At 32.4% G+C, this 14,983-nt stretch overlaps 1 protein-coding gene across 6 annotated transcripts in view; it reads right to left on the minus strand.

Annotated features, from left to right (window-relative positions):
• Positions 1-1,039: 1,039 nt before the first annotated feature.
• Positions 1,040-14,983, minus strand: part of LOC126856255 (single-minded homolog 2) — a 40,517-nt gene continuing 26,573 nt past the window's right edge. For 5 of the 6 annotated variants that reach the window (XM_050604624.1, XM_050604623.1, XM_050604622.1 and 2 more), the window contains 9 exons: positions 14,607-14,900; positions 12,748-12,833; positions 12,460-12,549; positions 11,923-12,144; positions 8,463-8,674; positions 7,154-7,260; positions 5,038-5,523; positions 3,800-4,762; positions 1,040-3,494 (listed from right to left, as the gene is read on the minus strand). In XM_050604624.1, the coding sequence (XP_050460581.1) occupies positions 4,062-4,762; positions 5,038-5,523; positions 7,154-7,260; positions 8,463-8,674; positions 11,923-12,144; positions 12,460-12,549; positions 12,748-12,833; positions 14,607-14,781 (2,079 nt within the window). In that variant the 5' untranslated portion in view covers positions 14,782-14,900 and the 3' untranslated portion in view covers positions 1,040-3,494; positions 3,800-4,061. Of the gene's footprint in view, positions 3,495-3,589; positions 4,763-5,037; positions 5,524-7,153; positions 7,261-8,462; positions 8,675-11,922; positions 12,145-12,459; positions 12,550-12,747; positions 12,834-14,606; positions 14,901-14,983 lie in introns of those variants that run through there. The other variant, XM_050604620.1, reaches the window with a different exon arrangement.

Here is a 14,983-nt window from a genome sequence, read left to right on the forward strand (position 1 = left end):
GCGGTGAAAAAGTGGGATCGTTGCCTCGTCGTGTTTGTAGCACAAGGGATCCCGGCTGGATGCTGTACGATCCAGCCGGACCGCTTTTGTGAATGGTTAATCTAATGGTGAGAATCTCACGAAGCTGAATTACCTGAAATTCATTACCGCTTTCTAATGCTTTCTCAAAAGGATTGACATCGTTTATTCACACATACCCAACTGACTTACATATTATTTTCTTCTATTACATATACACGTGCATTCAATGGAGGATGGAAAATGGAAATAACCGTAAACTAATGTGAAAATTTGCATACAATTAAATTACTTTAAATATACTTGTAAAATTTTTTTGAGATATTTTCTAACTGATATACAATAACATATTGATTAGTCATTAGAATTTACTTTTGTTTCTATAATACATATATAAAATTATGTAAAAAATTTTTCATCAATTTGAATTTTTCGTTAGCTGTTTTCTTAACTGAGACTGACTTAAGTTAAATCGAGTTACTAGGAATTTGAGATTAAACAAAAATGTACATTATGTCAAATTTTTCGAAACTAAGAATTTTTTTACTTCGCAGTATTTCAACATGTTTATTTGCCCGCATAGATTTGACCTGATCTCAAAAGTCAACAATCTGATTTTAATCTTTAAAAGTATTGTTATTCCGGCAAGCATGAATCACTGAAAAATATATCCCAAAATCCTGCCTGTAGGATTTATGAAATATTTTTGGCAGGTATTTTAAATGTATCTGAGTTCGTGGTAAACGCTCGTGGTTTCACGCCAAGATTATTTGCATGAATAAACATAAATGTTAAATTATATAAACATAAATGTTTTCTTAGATCTCGTTTATCAAAAAAAAAAAAAAACACCATTATCTTATTTAATCATTTTGTGACAATACCATGCAAAGAGTTTTTATTTTATCAATTTCTTCTTTGTGAAATATTGCGTTGCATTGATATATATTTTAACACACGAAACTGTACTTTTAGAAAATGATTTTAAAGTCTAGAAGCAGGAATAAGATTACAAGTGGGGAAAATACTATATTTTGTATCAGAGGAAAATATGATATATTTTTTTTTTTTTGTATATATAGGTTTGCAATGCGCGCTATAGTTTTACATATTTACAGGACTTGACGCAGACACGCTTTGCCGTGATTCTCTCGCTACGAAAATCTCACACTTTACATATACGATATAAATTAATCTGACTTGTGCCATGTGTGCATATAACCGGCGTCAAAATGGCGAGACTTTGAGACACTTTTTCTTTAGTGATTTTCGGAGCTTGAGTCACTAAGAAAATATTGAATATTCATTTTGACACCGATTCTATACGTGTATCGATTTATATATGTGCAACGATCTAGAAATCTTTCGTAATAAAATATCTCGTGACGATCAAAGAATACTAAGTCTTGCACTACTTATTTATATTTACAACGATCATATACTCATTTTTTTATCTATATTAGACACTCGTTATTATTAAATAAGCATATAATATATAAATATAATGATACTAATTTTCCGACAAAAAGAACGTGTTTCTTTGGTCGATTGGCACAAGCACCGGTCAGTCTTCACGAATCAATATAAATGCTATTATATACATTTTGTGTGTATTTTTATATGTATCTTAATTTTATATATATATCATTATATAGGACAATTTTTTATACGTACACATAGTATTTACATTATGTTACGTTCGAGAAGAAAGATCTCGCATTAATGGTATATGTACAGCAACAATGCCAGTAACTTTACATTAGCATATTTTTTAACACTAGAACACCAGGTTTTAACGCTCCAGATCAAAAAGCATAAAAATGATCCAGTTTACATTTATTAAAATTTATGGAATTATATATGTCTGAAATTCAATCTTAATTGTGCAAAAAAATCTTGAATATACATAAAAAATAAAAATTAAAATAAAAATTTATTTAGAATTTCTAATGAATTTTTATATAAAATTCTTTTATTTTATTTCACGATATTTTCAGTGCCAACAAGCATAAGAAGTCTGTAAAAATTTAAATATTATTTTGAAGTCTTTATATCGCACAAGTTATTTCAATCTTTCTCATACTTTCAACTTTTCATATATCATTTTTAAATTTAATTGTTTTTTTTTAAATATTAATTAATATGTACCATCCAGGAGATATTCTCCCTTAAATTACTTCGTGCAGAAAGTTTTCAGAAAACGCGTCCAGCGCGTATAACATTCTTAATAACTTTCGTTATAACGTTTGCAATGACCAGTATTGGTTGTGAAATATACATATAGGGTGTACCACCAAAAGTGGCTACCCCTTTTACGTTAAAAGAGATAAATCATAGTAGATATATATCAAATTAAATGATTCCAACTGAATTGTATTGTGAGAATAGTAGTTACTGATAAAAGCTATCTATATTAATAAACGGAGAGGTATGCATAATATTTTTATAACAATATTTCGACACAATAAAAGTTGTAGCGCTGTTTAAAACGATGTATGATTTAATGTAAATACTTTACATATTATATAAATTTTATACGAGTTTTATCGGCTTAAAATATCGCGGGCGATGTCTTCCGTTTCATTTTCGATCCTGCGATATGACTAATTTCTGATCGTGCGTTAGAGATTGACGTATTATTATATGTTGCCATCTGATCATAATATTTGAGTCAAAAGTTTGCCATATCGCACGGCTGAAAATGAAAAGGAGACATCACGCGCGATATTTTAAATCGATATTTTAAGTTATATAAAACTTATATAATGTAAATACATTAAATCACGCATTAAATCGTTGTTTAAGTTAAAATATATGAAAAACTAATAATTACTGTCACATCTCGAGATATATGATACATATTTATATATAAAAATCTACAAGTTTATTTACTTGTATAATATTTTTTATGATGCGTAAAATCATCATCAATCAAAGTGTCGTTTGCGCTAATTTTTGATACCGCGATCATTCAATTAGCATACACGCGTTTAATAGTGATTACAGCATTGAAGTAGCCATTTCCCCTATTGTGATCATCACTGATCAAACTGCATTATCTATTGTTTCGAAAATGTTATTAGAATCGTCAGTTGCACTTTACGTTATCGTTATTTATCGTATATTGCAATCATATTGATCCCATCAAGCTTTCGTAGTTTTTCAAATTGTCATCTTTAGATTTAGTTATTAAAAAAATGATAATAGATATATTCATCATTATGTTTCTAATTTAATAATATTTTTAATAGTATTTATCACAGCTGATAAAAAATATTGGAATCAAAGAGATTGTTTCGATCGGCATTTCTGTCGTTGATATTGCTATTTTATTACGAGATGATAATATGAGTAAAAGAAAAACGTGCCACGTAGGATTATAAGCAGGACTGGTTACATGTTTCTTGAAGCTTAATCCATAAATAGAATTGGCCGTTTTTTCGTAATTTTTTTCCACTACGAATTTTATGAAGCATCTGTCAGCAATGAAAAATAATATTTTTTTAATATAATAATATTTTTAAATAATAATTTTAAAATTTTGTCATTCTTATTAAATAGAATATAATTTTGAAAATTATTTGATTGTTGATATTTTGCACATGTATACGTAAAATTAAATTTATTAATAATAATGCTAAACTTTCAAAAACTGCGTATCAGAATAAATTTAATATCAAAAGATGAGAACTTATTTTTATTTTTGTAGTATTTGATTATTAATAACAATATTTGCTATGTCTCTGATGATACTTATCTTTTGTCATTGATTACGAATTACCTTTCAATGTTGAGATGTTTTTTTCCTCCATCTTCCAGAGTCGTTTGTAGGGCATGACGTAAGTGACGTGAGGACCTGAAGAATTGTAAGAATCGCTATTCGTCTGATGATCAGAATATTGCTCTCCATTGCTTTCAGTCTCTGCGCAATGACGCTGCTGATGATGGTGATGATGATGATGACGATGATGATGATGATGCCCGCACGCGCCGTCATCGCAAGCGGCGTCGAAATGCTACGTGCAAGGCACCTCGAATTGATGTCAGTGAACAAACTGATGATGTGTTTCATAATGAGGCTGATGATGCAATGATGGTGGAGTGCCGCTACTGACTGATGCCGTTTGATGCGCATGTAATTCCTGGGAAACAGTGCTAGGACTGTATTGCTGGGAATCAACGATAACACTTGTGTAGCCGGTCGATGAAGTCTCCAGGGGATGATGATGAGGATGCTTTATCGTTGCATTGCCATTGCTGTGGTGAGGTTGACCACAAGAGTGACCTTGCTGGTAGCCTTCGTGATGTTGAAGCGTCGCGGCATTGTAGCTTTCATTATTGTTGAAACCGCAGGTTGGATACATGATAACGCCACCTGCCTCGTTTAATGTCGTTGATGATGTCGAATCCGGTGGCATGTGATGATGGTGATGCGACGAATGATATCCGGATGGTAGCAGAGAATTCGTCAAGTGCACGTCCAAACCATCGGTGCTGCCGCAGGAACTCGAGGATGTTGAGTAAGGTCGTTTCTGCTGACCGCTTTGGGGGCTGTGTTGTTGTTGCTGTTCAAGAGACGTCAAAGGGTTTGCTTGGTGCAGCAGATGTTGAGGGTGCTGTCGTTTCTGCTGATTATTCTGCGAACTCTGTTGTTGGATAGTCAAGGAGGTGGCGTGGTGTAAAAGATGCTGATGATGCGCCTCATGTTGATGTTGTAGAGCGTTTACGGGATCTTGATGGAGATCTCAAAATTATAAGGAATATAATGATATCGATTAAAATCAGATAAACTGTATAATACTTATTTATAATAATTTTATTTTATTAAAAATTTTATTGAAAAAATTAATGAGCAAACAATAAGGAAAGATGAAATTGTGTGACTAAATTTTTTTATTTTTATTATTTTTTATTTAATCTTTAATAATTCTTATGTATGCCGGAAATTTATAAAAGAGAAATGTTCAGAAATTTAAATATGATATTATCGAATTTATTTAAAATTACTTTTAGGCTTACCATTGTATTGATAGAATAAATCCGGACTATAATAAGCGCTGTCCTCATGAGCTACACCGTTGATGTTGTGCGACGCGAACGGCGACGATGACAGATAATGATTGTGATTCGTCGAACCTGTCATATATTCCGAATTAGGATAGCCAGAACTGTCGGCGTAATCGGTGTCGGGTGGTTCCTTGGTTCTACTACGGTAAGAAGGAGGACTCGGACTGTGATTGTCCAAGTCATTCGTGCCAATCGTAGGTGTTGAAACGGGCGCGCTCGGCGGATTCCCGGGACTCGAGCACGAAGACTTTTGTTCGCAATTCAGGATAAGACCGGTACTTTCGGTGGCCGTCAACACATAATTTACAGAGACGATACAGTGCGGCCTCGAGCTTCTTGAATTGTGCACAATGGTCACGTATGACTGCATCCATACCCAGCCACCAGTTTTGGTCAGAAATCTGTAGTATCTTGTTGTCACTTGACCTTTGCGCAATACTATCAACAAGGCAATGATGATCATTAGCAACATTTAATATCAATTTCTCTCTCGCTCTCTCTTTCTCTCTCACTCACTCACTCACTCAAAAGACTTTTTTCGTGTATGTGATTATAATTCATAATATTTTTTTACACTAATATGTATATATATATATATATATATATATATATATATATATGTATATGTATATACATATGTACATATATTACTACTAGATTTTGTTTTACTGCATTTATTTAATTTTTATAAAATTTTGAATTTGAAGTTAGTTTTAATATCTTTATTTTTAGCAATTATGTAAGGAAAAATAAGCAAAGAAAAAAAAATTGTTTGCGTTTAAGGGAAAGTTTTAATAATTCAAGGAGAAAGATTATGTATACGATCTCTTGGGGAAAAATATTCTTCAGACATCTATAATATCGCCTTCAAATTGCGAAAAAGAACGAGCAATAGACACAGCGCAATCCGCAGGCGCAGACATTAGCGGCATTATGTCAGGTTCCCTTCGAGTCGCGCTCGTGAAACTGCGAGTCTGTTCAAACAGTGATAGCAGTAACAGCCTCCTACCTCACTCTCACCTCTCGCTGAATCTCCCTCACTTCTACTCCCTCTCGCTTTTACTCTATTCTCTCTCTCCTTTTACGTATATATACATATATATACACACACACACACACACACGCACGCACGCAGAGAGAGAGAGAGAGAGAGGTATAGACACGCGCGCATGCCGGCGGCCTCCTCTTTTCGTCGGCGCACTGTGGCAGCATTGTTCAATCAATAATGTACATCCCAGGTATATCACGTGTGCACATACTTAGAAGAAGCGCGCGCGATGGCGTTTCGATGGAGAAAAGATGGAAAAGCATGGAAATATATAATACATTGTAACTATTCGCGATACGCGAGAAACGTGAGAAAAGATCAAAGAATATTTCGTATGGGCGATGCAAAGGCGTCGCTGAGTTAAGCAGCGTCAGCTGCTTTCGGTCCACGAAGAGCCTATTCTCCTCGAGTAGCATGTCGACTTGAGAGAACCTCCGTCGGACCATCGGTCGACATAGAAAATATCGAGGAAAATATTTTCGAACGTTTGTTTCAAAGTTATTCTTTTGGATTTACAATATGATTGAGTCCATTGAAAATAGAGATTGACTTTCGGTCAAAGAAAATATATACAATGAAAATATAACATATTCAAAACGGAATATGCGATTATCTTTCTATATAAATAATTACATGCAAAAGCAAAATTTATGTGAAAACAGCCTTTTCATTCTATTAATGAATACTTTCGAAAGAAATTTATTAATATAAAATAAAACATATTTTAAACGGACTTAAGTCTATGCAATTTATTCAGTAAATAGTTCTGGAATATTGAATTAAATTAAATTATTTAAAGAAACATAAATAAATTTTTTACTAGCTATAATATACATAAATATTACAAATTTAATAATACAAAAGGTATAATATATTAAATATATTATCTATGTGATTTATTAAAAGGGAATTGTAAATAATAGTAAAATTATTTAATTTCTCATATGTAAAATGGGTTTTACAATGAATAATAATATAATATATAATAATAATAATATAATAATATAAAGGAATACTTACAAACACGATGAGCATGTTGCAGTTGTAAAACGTCGCAACCGTGTACGTAGTGGTACAACGTCTTCTCGATAAGATCCGGCGGGTCGTATCCTGTTAATTGGGCTACCCTGTAATAACAAAAAATACTCTGATAAATAGCTTTTTCGCATCTCTTTCTGTGCGAGTTTATATCTCTCTGTTTAATGTATTACAACTTTAATACATATATTAAGGAAACTCACATTTTCTCTAGAAGGAATATTTTTGGGGGGAAATTAGCTTTATTATTAATTTATTAATTATTATTATTTTTTTTTAATCGTAGAAACGCGCCTATATCTTCTTAGCCACGCAATTAGTTTTCCCGTATAATCCACAATCCGTCATATATTACTCGCATGCAATGTTAACAAAACTACGGGCCAATAGATCCGTTGATTGTTCTTTGTATCGGGTTTGTTTTCATCGGGATTTACGGTGCGAGCATCGCGAGTTTGCACAACGCGCGCTAGCTGAGCGATTCCGACCTATGTATGTATAATATAAAATTTCATCGCACTCTTCTATCCGCGCTATATTTATACTGCATCACGTGTTCGTTCCCAGTGAACAAGCGGGTGCGTAACGCGGGCTCGTCAGGCTCGCCGTTGGTGGATATTTATTTGCCGTGGATGGAAGGAAAAAAAAAAAGGATATATACGCGGTAGCGCTCGGTAACACGAACCTGATTTTAATGGCCGTACCCCCCTCGACCGGGGGCACCGCGCGCGGGCCCTCCATCGAAATATTAACGGCGCAATACGACACCCAACTATAATTACATTGGAAATAAATAATCCACTGTGTCCCGGTGCTCGAGTCAGCGTTGCTCGCTTCCTCTTGCAACGGAGAGAGATCCGGCTCCATCAATAAAAAGGAGTTTATTCGAGAGAAATAATTTTTTTACTTTATATATATATATATATATATATATATATATATATATATATATATATGTATATAAATTTGTATTAAATATTATTACGCAATTAATATTATATATTTTGCTTCATTTGTATGCGTGTGTACTCTTTGGATACATAACTATTTCATTTATAATTATCATTGACTATTTTATTAGTTAAATTTAATCGATTATTCCTATTTTTGAAATTAACGACTAAAAAATATGAGGAAAATATAAAAACGATGTTTATACTGATAATTAATACCTGAAAAGTATCTTTACTATATCTGATAATTAATACCTGAAAAATATCTTTAGGAAAAAAAAAATGAAGATAATATGAAAAAAGAAGATTTAATGGGGGATATATTGTCAAAACCTTACCGTGCATCGAGAAATATGAGCTTCAGGTCGAGTGATGCCCGGAACATGAACATGTTGTGGTGCAATTTAATTTCGGTTATGGAACTCGTCGGCAGCGAATGGCCGACCGCCAATAGGCCGACATTACGGACGCAACGACTAATACCGTCCTCATATTCAGACCCAATGGGTAACTCCACGATGCATTTTAAATAACCGGAACAATGTATGACCTGAAACGAAATAAAAAATCGCAGATTTCGCGTTTCTAAAGTTTTTTGAATATTCACAATTTTTCAATATTTCTTAACCGAACATATATATATATATATATATATATAATGTTCTCTTGACACATTTTTCCATTTTCAATCATATTTTTATTATATATTATAAATTATAAATTTTATTATATATTATAAATCAGAGAATTGAAATGAAAAACACCTGACAGATATGTAGAATCTTATTTTCCATCTTTTATTTCTGACAGTTCATTCAAATGACATTCTTATAACACGTGTAACACGTTGCATATAGTGCGAAATGCATAATACGAGCGTTCGCGATATTCCTTTGGCCGAGCATAAGTGCGATACTCGAGTAACTCCCTCGCGCGCTGCCGTTGAAGTACGGATATTCGCGCGGAACAACGGCAAATTAACAATTCCTGCTTAATTGAATGGCCGATGATGCGGAAAAAGCCTTGCTGAATGTCACGCTCCCGTCTCGAGTACCGGGGCGAATTTGTGAAGCAAATAGGCCCCTTATTATGCCCGTGTTGCATACGGGATCGCATACGCCACCTCGCGTATGCAGTCCCGGTGCATCAGTGTGCGTTGCGGTGCGAGAGGGACTCGAAGAGAGTTAAAGAAGAGGGCGACCACCCTTGATCTCACCCCGGATTCACGCGTGTCTCGCCAAACAAAGCAATCAAAGCTATCAATAAAATATTTTTAATAATTTGATTTTCTTTACTAATTAATATTGGATTACATAATTTTAAAAAAGAATAATTGAATTATAATGATTGAGAATTAGATTAAAAAATTGAATATTGAATGCAAGCTAAAAAATAAAACAAATTAAAAAAAGTTAAAAGAAATCATTTACAATGGCGTATCTATGAATTAGGACTTAAAAAAAAAAAATTAAAAAAAAACTACTTAAAATTATTGCAATTATATATAATAATTAAAGTTATATCGTTAAATATATTTCATATTAATATAAAAATAAATCCAGATAAGTTGCTTCGTTGGCCAGATAGTTGGATCTAATTTAATTACTATTTAATACTTTCTGAAGATTCCTTGTCACACATTGACATTTATGGAGCAGGTTTTCTTTGTCACTTATAATTTCACGTGCAAGTCGTTAATTCGAGCATTTCCGTTCGCGCATCGACAAAAGAGAAGTCAACTATAATCCGGTCTTTGTACGTCTAGTGTCATAGGGATAAGTCCGTCCTCTTGCCCCACGTCCCTCGACTTGCCTAAAAGCTCGCAGGGGTTGCATTCATGATTTAGCCCAATGCCCATCAGGGATCTTTCGCTTACGATTTTGTCGAGGGCTACAATCATGGCACTATAGTTTGAACGAGCTATTTGCCAAACATTTTCCTCCGTAAGAGCTTGTCTTCTTTGGTTAGCAAGTGCAAGGTATATCGCGGATCATCCCCCTTCGTTTTTCGTCCAGACCAATAACGTTGCCCGTTATTGCCAGAGCATATGTCGAAAGTTTGACGATGACCGGGGAAAGTTAAATCAGACAATTTTACCCGATTTCGGAAAAATAAGGCTCCCTCCCCTTTTCATAAATCGAGATCAATGTCGGTCTGTAATTTTTCGCAATTTGTGCAGCATATCCCGTAAGTCTGATTAATTACGGTAACATGTTGGCTGAATCGATTCGCTAAATATTTGAGAAGTCGAAAAAAGTCATATGATCGAAGCCATTTATAAAAATTAGGCGCTTTTGAGATTATTAATTGTATACTTATTCTATTAAAAATATTTTCTCAAACTAACCAGTTTTAAATATATATAATTTAAAAAAAATTTTTTTTCTGCAACCATCAATTCTCACTATTATCAATAATGTGTTACTAATATATATTACTAGTATATAATCCGAGAAAAAAAATTGATAGAAATATATAAAGAATTTAGAATTTTTAATATAGATTGAATAAATTTTATCATATCTGTCTTTCTCTTTCTCTCTTGATTTTTTTCCGATGAATCGCACGTGACTAGTACAATAGCATTCCTATTTAGCATAAATTTTTTTTTTTTTTTCATGTTTTTTTTGTACACATACAAGAATGTTTACGCTAATGCTCGCATATCCGTTTAAGCGTTTGTCTTTCATTTTTGAGTTTACCCTATTTATAGTGAATATTGGCTTATGAAACCTAGAAAGACTAATAATTACTTTCTACTCTCTTGCATTTATGAAAATATCATATTGTTTTCAGATTTTTGAAATTATTACTTTAAATTGATCAGTTTTTGAAAATTTCCGACATAGATTTAAAAAAAAATAAGATACACAAAATATTTCCCTGATTTATAGACTTGTCATTTTTACTACAATAATCAATAAAATTATAATATTAAAATTTTTAATAATTATTTGCATTAGGGCCTAACTTACAAATTTCATTATATATATATATATATAAATATTATAAAGCGTAGGCGGGAGAGAGGCAGAGCCCTAATACTAATTTAAAATTAGAAACAGATTTGGATTAAGTTAGAATTTTTTTTTGAATGGGAGTGCAGAGGCTCCGCCACTCCTCCGCCCATGCTTTCACTTTATAATAAAAAGTAAATCTATAATATATTTCTTTTCTTTTAATTTGACGTGTGGGCGGAGGAGATTTATTACGTTTTAATATGTATTCTTAGCATATTTATTTATTAGCAGATTTATTTATTCTTGAGATATACATATTTGCTATAATATTTAAAAAATCCGTTCGTGATAATTATAATGTCGGCGAAATATCCAGTTGAATAACGAATGACAAATGAGAAATGTAAACAAATATATTGAACGCAGCATTATGATTACTATGTATATATATAGAGAGAAAACATATTTCAAATATATTTCTTCTTAAAGGTACATGTTGTCAGAAAATTACTATTCATTAAACTTATTTTATTTATACCTATAACTTTTTAATAAACTGCGAGCAACGACTAAAATCTTTCGAAAGGTCTCAGGATCGTGTCCTTAATAATATATATCAAGATCATTAAAATCTATGAAGCCCTAATGTAAATAATTAAGAAATTTTTGAATATCTACATACATTTTGAGAGTAATAGAAAATTTTAGTTTCAATTATAAATATGATAAGATGTATTAATACCTTTTGAATTATGATAAACGTGATTTTCAAGAATGCTTGACACATGGAAAAGTATTTCTTATGAAAAAAATTTTGTTTTCTTATATCTCTATTTACCTTGTATCCTTCCGTGACAAGACCCGCGTTTCTTTTTGCCAGAATGCATTTCATTCTGAGAAGAAAGGCACGTTCCAGCTCGATCTCGCCTCGCGAATTCGGCGGCGGGAATGTGAAACCCGCGAGATCCGCTGGGCTTTGGGGAAGATTCAGCACGGAAATCATCTCGTTACGATCGTCCGGATAAATATATTCGAATATACTATTCCCTGTTAATTCCACCTGTACACACGAACAGTTATCGTAGTCATCATCAATCATTTCTAAATTAATGCAAATTTTTTCACGTAATCGCATAATAATGTAATTTTGAGCGAAAAAAAAGAATTGAAGAATCGCATGCAAGATATTTTTTCACATTATTTATCTATTTTCTTGATGAAGCTTTTTTTTACATTTATTTACGAAAAAAATGGTAGAATCAAATTCTAGTATACTACAATTAAATGTAGTTGCATGGATCGTTGAATCCGTTTTTCTCGAGATTACCAAAAAAACATTATTAATTAATTAAATAAATGAGGGGATATCTCCCACCTGGGACAAACCTAAATGCACGCTAGCCGTCTCGCTAATGTACATAATTTTCCCGTCAGGCGCCACGACGAATATAAACCCATCCAGTGTCTGCAGTCAGAAATCATCTGTTATCACAATTTTAATTGACAACTTGTACGCGAATGTATAATAAGTAAAATAATCTCATTGAATTTTAAATCGTTAAAATTTTGCGAGTAGGAAATATTGCCGCGTATTTTCAACGTGAAAATTCCAGATCAACGCTAATATTATAAATCGATAGAAATATAAATGATATTTATGTACTTGTAAAAGATGAGAGCCCAGTTCCTTGATCGCTGCCTCCAAGGGATTGTTGGGCGGTGGTGCAGCACCCCATTCGTCTCCGAGACCTGGAAAATTTGGGGCTGAAGTGAGGGGGGGATTTAAGATGGCAGGAGGCACGTACCAAGCAAGCATTCCTTCCGGGGTTTCAATTTATTTTATTTTATTTATTTTAATTTATTTTATATATATATATATATTTTTTAATTTCACATTTATATTTCATAATTATAAATTGACACGGTTAATACGCTCAGTTTATTTACTAATAAGTTATTTTACGTTAAATTTTATTGTGACATTCAAAAAAATTTTCCGAAAATATCCACGTACTATGTTTTATGTTTATATAAATGTGATTCAGACATATGTTCTGGAGCCTATTTCTTTAGAATTTGATTGTCAACTGGCACACTCTTTAGATGATCGTCAATCTTATTTTAATACACGACACGTATCAAATCTTTTTTGACAATCAATGTACAATAGTGCGCATTTGATAGACAGCTCGATCTATCTTAAAAGAAGAAAATAGCCTCGATTCAAAATTCTTCGTTATCATCGTGTTACATCGAAAATTTTACATCATTGAAATTTGATGTAATAAGGCTGAGAAACGTAAAAAAATAATCTTATTTCAATGAATTTTATCAAGATTTGTCATAGGCATGTTACCTTTGAATTTATATTATGTTATTTTTTATTTTATTCTCGAGAAAAAGAGGCTCGATATCTTTATTTTTAATTATTATATATATTATTATTATATATATATATTATATAATTTATATTATATATATTATATATATTATATATATTATATAATTATATATATATATATATATATATATATATATTATTAATATATTATATATATATATATATATATATATATATATAATTTATATATATAATAATATTTTATAATTATTAATATATTATTATATATAATATATATAATAATATATTAATAATTATTATATATATATATATATATATATATATATATATATATAAAGTGCACATTTTCTAGAAATTCAAAATAGTGTTTATAACACGTTGCATTTATCGATTTATTTTTGATAATTTTTTTTAGATCGGTTAAAAGATTATGGTAATCTTGATCTGTGGTAATAATCGACGGCAATCGGCCTCTTAAAAAATTTTACGCTCGCTTTTTAACAAAGTGTTCGAGGAAGCGCCCTAAAAGTGTCATCGTGAGGATGCCGTGTCTCTTTTTCCTGAGAATAAAGACGGGACGATCGTTCTAGAGGGATGCAGCCACTTGAAATTCAATTCGTCGATGTCGTAAGAGGGAGAATCGAACTGGGGAAGGCCTTTGTAACACTATAACGGCCCCCATGCTTTGCTTACAAAGCGCCGAGGACTAACAATGCATTAAGTGCGCAATCACATCCATCTCATCCGATACTATTTGCCCTTTGCGCCTAAGAGTCCGGTGGCTAAATTCACGAATACCAGCCCTTGCGGTTAATAAAAACAAAAAAGCTACAAATAAATTCGCGGTTATTAGCGCTCAATTATTACGATGAAATTTGAATAGCGTAACAATATTCTGGTGAATTTAGATTGTTTCTGTTAAGCGTCTCTCTCTCTCTCTCTCTCTCTCTCTCTCTCTCTTTCTCTCTCTGTCGATTTCTTTACTTTTTTTATTTCTTATGTATTTTTGGAATGAATACAAAAATATCAAAAGCGATTATTTTACTATCACAAGATAGTAACACGTAACGAAATAATGAAAAATAATGTTTTATAATACGAGCTTTTAAATAATTATTAAGAACGGAAGATATTAATATTTGCAATTTGTATTTTATTACCATGAGGGAAAACAGCTCTCATTTTGAGATAACTGGTGGTGAGTCTGATGATGCTGGCCTTATCCAATTGTGTCGTTATGGCGGCTGGGAGAGGCAGTAGCTTCGCTAGCTCCAAAAATTCCTGATTTTCTTTAACGCGGCGCGATCGCGCAGCGTTCTTGCTTTTCTCTTTCATCACGATTTCCTGCGGATGTCCGGATGTGACGAAGCTACTGATCGAATTATTATTATCGTGATGAGGACAGTGTGGACGATGCGAACTCAGATCCAGTGTATCTGAGGAAGGGCTGCTGCCTGAAAATGAACAAAAAATATATATTTTAATTTGCATTAATAGCACTGTAAGAATAAAATGTGCAAATTATAAAATCCTACTG

Source organism: Cataglyphis hispanica, chromosome 18 (assembly GCF_021464435.1).
Source record: "Cataglyphis hispanica isolate Lineage 1 chromosome 18, ULB_Chis1_1.0, whole genome shotgun sequence".
In the NCBI taxonomy this organism is placed as follows: domain Eukaryota; kingdom Metazoa; phylum Arthropoda; class Insecta; order Hymenoptera; family Formicidae; genus Cataglyphis; species Cataglyphis hispanica.